The 9,382-nt window shown below is 48.2% G+C and overlaps 1 protein-coding gene across 1 annotated transcript in view; it reads right to left on the bottom strand.

Moving 5' to 3' along the window:
• KCTD10 (potassium channel tetramerization domain containing 10) overlaps nt 1-8,807 on the bottom strand; it is an 11,904-nt gene extending 3,097 nt beyond the window's left edge. The window contains exons 1-4 of the mRNA XM_025198457.1: nt 8,592-8,807; nt 2,684-2,853; nt 1,230-1,316; nt 559-611 (exon numbers count right to left, since the gene is read on the bottom strand). Coding sequence (XP_025054242.1) covers nt 559-611; nt 1,230-1,316; nt 2,684-2,853; nt 8,592-8,799 — 518 coding nt within the window. The 5' untranslated portion in view covers nt 8,800-8,807. The remainder of the gene's footprint in view (nt 1-558; nt 612-1,229; nt 1,317-2,683; nt 2,854-8,591) is intronic.
• Between the last annotated feature and the right edge of the window lie 575 nt (nt 8,808-9,382).

The following is a 9,382-nucleotide window of genomic DNA, read 5'->3' as shown; positions in this document are numbered from 1 at the left end:
GCTGGCCTTCAGGGGTTCTGCGTAATATTGCTAAAGGACACCGTACCTATGTATAAAAAGCCATCACCCTAACTAAAATGTTTTTTCAGCTCAAGCTGAGCATCTGCTGGGCTGTGACCATGACACATGATGCGAGTCCAATATGGACAAAGACAAGACCCCAACCCGACTGTTTTATCAGCTGTTATAAAACTGCCTCGCTCAGAAGTATGTTGGCAGCTAGCCAGGGGTCAAAGGGCTCTGCCAGGTCTCATGACGGCGGTGAATGGTCTATGGAGGACACAAGTCAACACCAGTGTGAACTAGAGGCAGCTGGTTCCCAATTAAACTATATGTTGTCAGTAGCTTTTAACTGGGGAAAGGTCACTCCCTTTTAAGCTAGTTAACAGTGAATCCATGAAGTACGTGGGGAGGAAAAAGCAGTCACTGCCCATTAACAATACTGTTGGCTGGCTCTGAGCAAAGGGAAAGCAACTGCTGCTCCGTGAATCTGATTTTACACATTTTTTAAAAATCCCAGTGGAAATGGTTGGTACAGTTGAAGTCAGGAGACTTTACCTGGTGTAGGAATATTTGTTGTTACTTCTGTTATACAGCAACTTCACTGCTGGCTGCAGAGAGAAAGCTGGTTAGAGCAATTTTTAACTGGCTAGTTACAGTACAGCTGGGGGTTTACTCAGAAAAAGATGTGCGTGCTGTGAGGTAAGTTCACTGCTGTGACAAGATGCTGGAGTAACAACCCTTCCAGCAGGTTTCTGTTCATCCCCAGGATAGGAACAGCAAGAGCTTTCCCAACAGGCATCTCTTATCAGGCCTGGAGAGGGCTTCCCTGCTGGGAGGACCAGGTCAGAATTCATTCTCTGCTGCCCTTTGTCCTTTCCGTCTCTGCCGGGAGCAGCGTAGCGATCAGCTACTAGAAACTGGAGCTGCCAACTCATTCTATCTGAGGTAAGTGTCAGCCCCTCCCAGCCTGGGCTGGTAAAGCAGATGAAAGGCTCTGAAATATCCCGTTACGGAACCCTTACGTCAGCCTGCCCTCTGCGTTCCCTGTATTTTGTTTAGACCTAGCTTCGTTGCATCTGATCTCTGATTCACGTGGAGCGCTCAAGCTGAGCACGTATCACTGTGGAATTAAACTACTGTGCTCCAGAGAGTGCCTGGCAATGGTGAGGGAGAGCCCCCCCCGCACCTCCCACCGCAGGGATGTGGCCCAGCCCATGCCTCCTTACCTTATTAGACGTTGCTATGAGTTTCTGCTCTTCCTTGGAAGATGTGATGACTGGCACCTTGCAGAAGGGCTCGTACGCGTCTTTGTTCTGCTGAGACAAAGCCAGCAATGAGAGGAAACTGATGTCAGGGCCTTCCTCCATCCTGACACCTGCTGTTAGCCAGAGCAGTGGCTCGTCATCTCCTGGAGCTTGGCAGTGGCCTGCCTCTCCGCAGACACGACAGGGTATGGGGGCACTACCTGCTGCTTCCCATCTCAACCCTGCCCACTGAGGGGAGGAGCCGTAAGAGAGACTGCTGTGGTGTCTTTGGGAAACTGGGCCCTATGCCCAGAACCACATTAATTCATGGGTTCTATCTACCTGTGCCTAAGGCGCTGGCTTCTGGGGTCATGTGTCATGACTCCTCTTTCATTTATGGGAGTTTTTCTAGCCTGCTGACATTTTCTTTTTCCGCAGTATAACTGCTGCAGGGAGGGTTGGGAGGGCTTGTCTGCTCTGCATTTAACAGAGTCACCCTGCAGTTGAGACATGCAGCCACACAATATAAATCTTATTATGCCACCATCTTCTGCTCTGGATGATGCTAGAGATGCAGGTGACAGAAGGCTGGAAGCCAGGCCTCTTCATGCAAGACACGGAGAAGACAATGAGGGATCGTGAATACCCTGGAGCAGGGCCAGAAACCCAGCCCTGTGACCAGTCGGCCTGCGCACACCCAGTCGGGAGCTGGAGAAGAGTGGGAGCAGCTGTTAGCTTATGCTGGGTTTCCGTTATGGAAAGAGGGTGGTGCCGTCAAGAGACGTAACTGGTAGTTGGTGGGTCTGCTCAGGGCTCCTCCATATGGGGAGGATGCAAGCCAGTGGCATTTCCTTCATGTACACAAGACAGAGGGGTTCTGCTCAGCTCACATCTGAGCATTTTAAATGTCCCTCAATGCTCCTCACCCACCTACAGAGCACAGACTGTATATTTCTCTCCTCCTGTATCCAGTCTGCCGCTACAACACTTCAATGCCATAAGCTCAAAATAGCAACCACTCCTGAGAGAGGATACCACCATCCGCCTCCCCTTCCACTGCTCCCTCCTCCATGTGCTTTCTCTTTCAGCCTGCCAGGATCAATACATTATTTCCTAGCATGGAAATACCTTCTGAGGACCCAGCGCTATGTGGAAAAGTGATGCAGCGATAACAAAGCCCAGAAACCTTTGCACATGGGAGATGAGCTATGTACTATACAGCAAAGTAGCACCCTGCCATGTGGACAAGCTCAGTCAGAGGGTTGGAACAAGGACTTGGAAGCATTAACGGTCCCAAGCGAGCAGCCAGTTTCCCTCAGCACCACCCACGTAGGAAGGGGGCCTGATGGAACAAGCGGAGGAGACTGAACCTTCAAGCAGCTGGGGCTGATGCCAGGACTCCTCACTAGCCCCATAGTAAGGAGGCTGACACCTACCTGCAGGGCGGCCTGGCACTCATCCACCAAACCCTGGACCAGGTAGTACTTGGCCTCAGCCAGCAGCTCTTCAATCTCTCTGCGGCTCTCGGGAAGCGGCACGGCTCCATCACGCAGATAGTTTAAGATGGTTCCAAAGTGCTTCCCGCAGCGGTCGATCAGAATCCAGCCTGGGAAGGGACAAAGTGGGGCACAGCTGGAGAGGAGGAAGGGAAAACTTGGCAAAATCCCTCACCCTCCTTGGCCCGAGGAGCCAGCTGGCCAGGATGTAGGCACAATGTGCTGCAGCATGACGGACAGGAGGGTCTCATATGGGGCTTGCACTGGAGGCTGCCGGGTGACTGACTCCAGAATCCCAGCTCTCTGCCCGAGCTGGCAACCAGCCCAGCAGCAGGCTGCACTTGCACAGGGAATCTGCTCTGTCTGCATCTTCCACACTCCTTTAAGTGTGTGTGTGTGGGGGGAGGCAGGAAGCTCATTTTGTTTCCTTCAGCTCCCCAGCCACAAGTGAATGGCTAAAACTGAAATAGTGACAACATCAGTAGCTGCTCGCCTCAAACCAAGCAGCTGGGATCTGTTTCTTCTGTGGTATCCACACATTCCTTCCCCTGGAATCCTGCCTCCATTTGCGGAGCTGTTCGCCTACTCCCCTGCCCACCCAGCATGGCACCTCCCACAGAAACAGCTACCAGGACAACTTTGTACGGTTGCGGCTGAGAAGATACTTGAATGGGGCAGAAGAGAAGACTTGCCAGCTGGACGGAGCCTGTGGAAGCTATGGCTGGTCAAGAATGGACATGGGAAAAGAAACCTGGGAATCTGAACTCCTGGTGCCCCATCACAGCTCCTAGACCCAGGTTTCCGGTGGCCTACAGCTTCCCTGGTTCAGGAGCACTGATGAATGGTTAAGCCAACTGGAGCTGTGTGTTGTTCTGCAACAGACTCCCCCTCCCACAACACAGACTAACATGCGTTTCTTGCCCCACGTCTGGATGCTGAAGAAGTGCTTTGCCTACCCCATCCCCAGACACTTGGGGGACTGCTTGACTGCTGCCCTAGCTTTACTTTTAACAGCAGCAAGGGAAGATGTGGGTTGAAATGAACCCCTCCCCCATGTATGAAGGCTGAAGAGGAAGGAGAAAACCAACTAGCAGACGCTCCAGATTTGGGGCTGTATCCCTTTCACCCCCATTCCAATGTCATTCCTTCCAACCAGCATTGAACCAGAAGAGCAGCACTGAACTAACTACCAGCAGCCTGTTTCTAAAATTCCCATAGGAAAGGCAATCTCATGCTGACAAGAACGCTTTGTAGCAGTATTTGCCAGGAGTACTAATGGAGATGAGAAGAAGTTCCAGCAAGAACCAGAGTGTTTTTCCTTGTGTAAATCTGTGAACAGTGTGTCAGTGTTTCACGTCTAATACCCAGGCCTCTCCTGAACCGGACCAAATGAACACTGAAAGGTGCTATGCAATCTGGAGGCTCAAGTTTCCATAAACTACCAAAAAAGCCTTTTATGGGCTTGGACTCAGGAATGCACTAAGGAAATACTTGTGGGAAAGGATTCATATTTTGGACAAATAAGGGAAAGCAGGGAAAATGCACACCGGATGTTTTGAATGAGTGGAATTACAAGTAAACCCCGATTTATTTGGGTAATGCTTTGGGTGCAGCATAAGCTTTGCCTGCTGTTCAGCTAATTAGTAAGACTCCAGCAGGACTCTTCCATGCGTTTTTCCTCCACACCTATTAATGTAGATGTAAGGCTGGGGTCAGGGTCTGGGTCCATAGGGGCTGCAAGGAGCCAGGATGGAAATGTAGACCTGTCGCAAACCAATGAAGGGATGAAAGAACATGTAGTGTAGATGGCAGTGCTCCAAGACAACAATACACGCAATATCTGGCTGCAGCAGAAGTGAGGATCTTTGTCTCGTGCAGAGATACCCCAAGTGGCGCTATGTCACCGAAAGGGGGAAGAGAGCATAAAACAGGCAGTAAACAAAGGTCTCATCTACCCAAAGCCCAGAGCTACAATGGGCTAAACAGCTGGTAACACAAGCATCTAGGGATGGAAAAGGGGCATGTCCTGAGCATAGGGCTAGGATCCCAAGCCGCCTCAGTTCCCAGCTGACTGTGATGCCTCCTGTGGACTGGGTAAGCCAACTTCTCCAGGCTGCTGGGAGGAAAAACCACAGCAGGAGTGCTAACTTCCCAATGCCCCCAGGCAGTGGTAGGGAGGGTGAGAGAGAGTTTCCAGTGCCAAATACAGAGAAAGCTCAGAGATAGTTAGCAACCCCATTGGAGTGACTTCACAAGAGCTTCTGCTCCGTCCAGCTAGCCTCAACACACAGCCTAAAGGCAATGACTAAGCCATAAGAAGGGTGCCAGCTGCCACTCGGTCTGACCCAGGCAGAACTGGAAAAGCAGATTTCACAGCTGAGTTTTAATCACTGTAATACAAAAATGCCTGTGGGGCTTAATATCCCCAGATGGTATAATAAAGATATGCTAGACTGTTGAGAAAGATGAGAATTTAATCTGCTCTACGAAAATGGCACCCAAATACTGAAACCAAAGCAAGCTGCACCTTCTGGCCAAGGCTGAACAAGTAAAATAGCACTGCAGCATTGAAGGCAAGAGACCTGGAGTGCTCCTTCTTAAAGTAGATGAGGCTAGACATTTCCTCTCAAATGCTGTGCAGAAGGCTGGGGACACACACACACGGGGACTAACTAATCTCATTGGAGAGCTCTGGGAGGAGACAGCATGCTCCCACAAAGAGCCTTTCTTCTATCCTGCCACAGCAGTAAGATGCAGATTTGTGAAGGTTGCAACCAAACCTGCCAACTAAATGGAGGCACCTGCCAAGCACAGCCAGAGAATGGGGGCAGTTTCTCCTGTGGGCTGAGAAGTATATTTCTATTTAGGTAAGGGAAGAGCCTAAGTGATGGCAATTGGAGCCAAAGAAATAGGAGGATTTTCCATGTGAAAGATGCCGCAGCTTGTTTAAATAAGTTCCCTCGTTCTTTCCATGTTCTTCAAGTTAAACTGCTCTTCCTGGAAACGCTTCTTATTTGTACCAGTTTGGGTGTGACCGAATACAAATATTTCGAAAGCTTTCAGATAAGAGTGCCTTCCTTTATAGCTCTGTTGCTATTGTCCCGATTTCCAAATACACTCCCAAGAAATTCCAGGGAGTGGAAGATAAAAGTATGAACCACTGCAGCATGAAATATAAAATAAGTAGTGTTAAGGTCCCGGTAAAACACGAGCGCTGGCTAGCAAATGAGGCATTTTCACAACAGGACTGAGATTCACAAATCTTACAGCCAAAACTTGGTACGCTTCAAGTCATCTTTATGCTCCTCTTAACGATATCGATTTCAACTCCTTCCCTGATAGGAAAGTGAATGTGTCCCTTCACAGAAAAGCCAAGTCCATATTCTAAGGACACACGGTATTAGCATTCTGCACTGAGACCATGCGTCTGACACCATTTATCAGCAAGTGAGCAGTGCGAGCGGCTATTTAAATCAAGCCCCAAGTGTTATTCACATCACTCTGCCCTGTGGCAAGAAACTTAGTTTCTGGGTATGTTTCTTCATCTGTAATACAGGTAAGGCGTTCTCTCTGAGGGACCTGGGGAAATAGCATTTGCACAGCAAGATGGAAGTGCCAAACGCTGCTACTATATTGGTTCTTTCAGTGCAGCATTACACTTGTTACTGCTGAAATCCTCACCACTGCTGCAGAACGACTAGATTGCTGTACCGTGCTTGGTACGTTGCAGTACTGTGTTGTCTCCTAAGTGAAAGTAAGTGGTTGAGTAGGTGGCATTCTTTCCGTACAATCCGTACTGAATCAGAGCTCCGCTGTGGTGTTGGCAGCTGTGTTGCTCCATAGAGTCTCTCAGAGGAATGGTAATAACAGCCCCATGGTAAGTAAACTTCCATGAGACTTTCCAATAATTGTAGCTAATTTGGACAGTTATAGCCTACCTACTCACATACGATTCCTCTGTGTTCCCTATGGGAAAGGGAATTCCTCAGTCCCTATCCTAAAGCTTCTGAGCAATGTTCTGTACCATTAAACTCCCACCATGTCCCACTCCAGAGACATCCGATTATTTAGGGCCAGGCAACATCTTTTAGCATTCATTCTACTCAATACCTGAAAACTTACAAAAGCTCTATATAAAAACTGAAACTTGTTTCCCTGGCTGCGTAGAGGTAAGCACTCTACCTAAAATAGAAATGTCTAAATTAAATGATATTGCCCCTCTCACAAGTTATCCATGAATTCACCACCACCTCTCACAGGAGAATGTTGTGAGGGCTCTGTCAGAACTACTCCTTATTTCTCACCAGCTCTAAATGCAAAAAGTCTTTGCACTGAAAACCCAGGTTGAAATCTTCTGGCCAAGGGGTACTAGGCTTTGGACCAGTTGAAATGACATGTTCAAACATAAATATATTCACCAGCGGAATGGCGGTTGAAAGCTCCTAAGATCAGTCCGCTAATAAACTATGGATAAGGACCATCAGTCTAAACATGCAAACAAGAAAGCAGACAGAGGCCACATCTACATGAGATTGCAGACACAAGTACTACATGATTGCATGGTAACCGGAGTTACTATGCAGTAGCATCACTGAATGGCTTTTAAGTGATGCTGACTGCGCAGGACCTCATTACTTCGTGCCATGCAATGCTACTGCACAATAGTAACGAGCTACCGCAGAGTCACCATCTTGTGTAGATGTGGCCAGTGTGTGTGCAAAATTGCAACACCCAAATAGAAACCTGTTTTTGGAATGGCAAACAGTGATACTCCTAAATTTGGGAAGGCTGATATAAGATGGGGCCTTATATTCTGAACAGCTAACAACAAACTTCGCAGCCTAAATTAATTAGTACATCTAATAAAAAAAACGAAACAAGCTTTAGTAACGTTGGTGTAGGTATATTTCAGAAGAAAGTAAGTCAGTTTGAAGCACAGTCTTTTGAAAAAGCACAATTATGCACATTCCAGATTCTCTATAATCAAACCCACCTAAAGAGAGAGAGAGAGACTCCTTCACTAGCTGTTCTACAGATTAATTGCAGGTTTTTGCTTGGCTGCTCTGGTCTACATGAGTTAGTAAGCACACTGCTGTCAGTAAGCCGAATGCCACGTCCTACTGCTTCCCTGGTTTGTTTTCTAGAATCCAGAAATAAATACTCTTGCAAGCAAGATGAAGTTACACAGGGGTGGGCAAAATGCAGCCCACCAGGCCATTCTATCTGACCCGCGGGGCCCCTAAAAATTTAGAAAATTAATATTGATCTGTCCCTGGCTGCCCGTCATGTGGCCCTTGAGGCTTGCCAAAACTCAGTAGTGGCCCTCTGCCCGAAATACTTGTCTTCCCCTGACAGCACCCTTTCATCCAAGGATCTCAGAAGGGATTTACCCATACCAAGGTTCACAGCCTTCAACAGGTAAGTTTTTTTAGCCTCATAGTAAAGGAGAAGAAATTAGACACGTCAATTAATGTTTGGGAATTGAACTAAAAAAGCAAATTCTGACTCTTAACCCGTTCTAGCCACAACATAGCACTTTTCCATAGAACTGAAGTACTTAAGAGTAGGCTTTTAAAAAAGATTAGAAGTTGGAACAATGGTCCTTGACTAGGACCTTGGGACTTTACTGTCCTCTGAATAACGGGGAGAAAGGGAAAGTTGCAACTTTCTATGAAGCCGGTTTTGTGTCTTTTCTCAGAGGTACAGACTGTTAGCCACAGTCAAAATTAGCCAGATTTCTCTGAGTCTATGATGCATCCACTTCCTAATGCTTGTGGCAAACTAAGTTCTGTTATCCCTAGATAAGATGACACACATGGCTGTCAGCAACGCGAACAGTTGTCTTTACCTTCACTGTCGGTGAGAACCTCCATGCGGCCACTGAACATAGCTTTGAGCATAGTGTCCTGTTTGGTCAGGGTCTGCATTGTAGTGTAGTAGAGAGCGCCGCCTACGTTCAGCTTCACATACTTGGAACTGGGACTGGACCCTTTGAAAGAGGTGGTGCGGGTGGCAGCTGCTGGCACTGTTGAGCTCACCACGCTTTCTCCCGACATCTCTTCCTGCAACAAAGGGGTGACCCATGAGACCCAGCGTGCGGCGCAACGTGCTCTTCCTGCCTTTCCTAGACAAGTACCAGCACTGTGCTGCTGTTGTACAGCCCTGCCAGGGAGCACGTGGTGCCTCAAACTTGCTGGCTCTTTGTTTTACAAATGCAGAAACTAAAGTCCTAAGAATCGCAGCCCTGCCTAAGCTTGTGAAGCTGGCAGCAAACCTGGATCTGTCTCCAGCTCTTAATACCACTAAGCCCCACCCTTGAGCAACTGCTGCTCCTAAGTCAGTGGGTCATAATCCCAGAGGAAGGAGGGCAGGATTCTTGCTAGTGCCTTTTGCAAAGCGCTGCCCAGCTTCCTGGCCTTAAACAGAAGAACATAAGCAGAGCTACACTGCATCAGACCAATGGTTCACCTAGCCTAGGATCCTCTCTGGGCAATTTCACTGGTTGGTGTTCACCAGTTGGTGTCCTTTAATTCATTCAGGTGGGGGCAGTGGGTGCTGTCCAGTGTGCCCCTTCCAGATTCCTCGTTATTAGCCCGTGAACTTTGCTCCCTTCCCTGTTTTCTTGTTATTTGTCCCCTG

The sequence above is a fragment of the Alligator sinensis genome, unplaced genomic scaffold (genome assembly GCF_000455745.1).
Source record: "Alligator sinensis unplaced genomic scaffold, ASM45574v1 scaffold628_2, whole genome shotgun sequence".
In the NCBI taxonomy this organism is placed as follows: Eukaryota; Metazoa; Chordata; order Crocodylia; family Alligatoridae; genus Alligator; species Alligator sinensis.
This window is presented reverse-complemented; position numbering and strand designations above follow the sequence as displayed.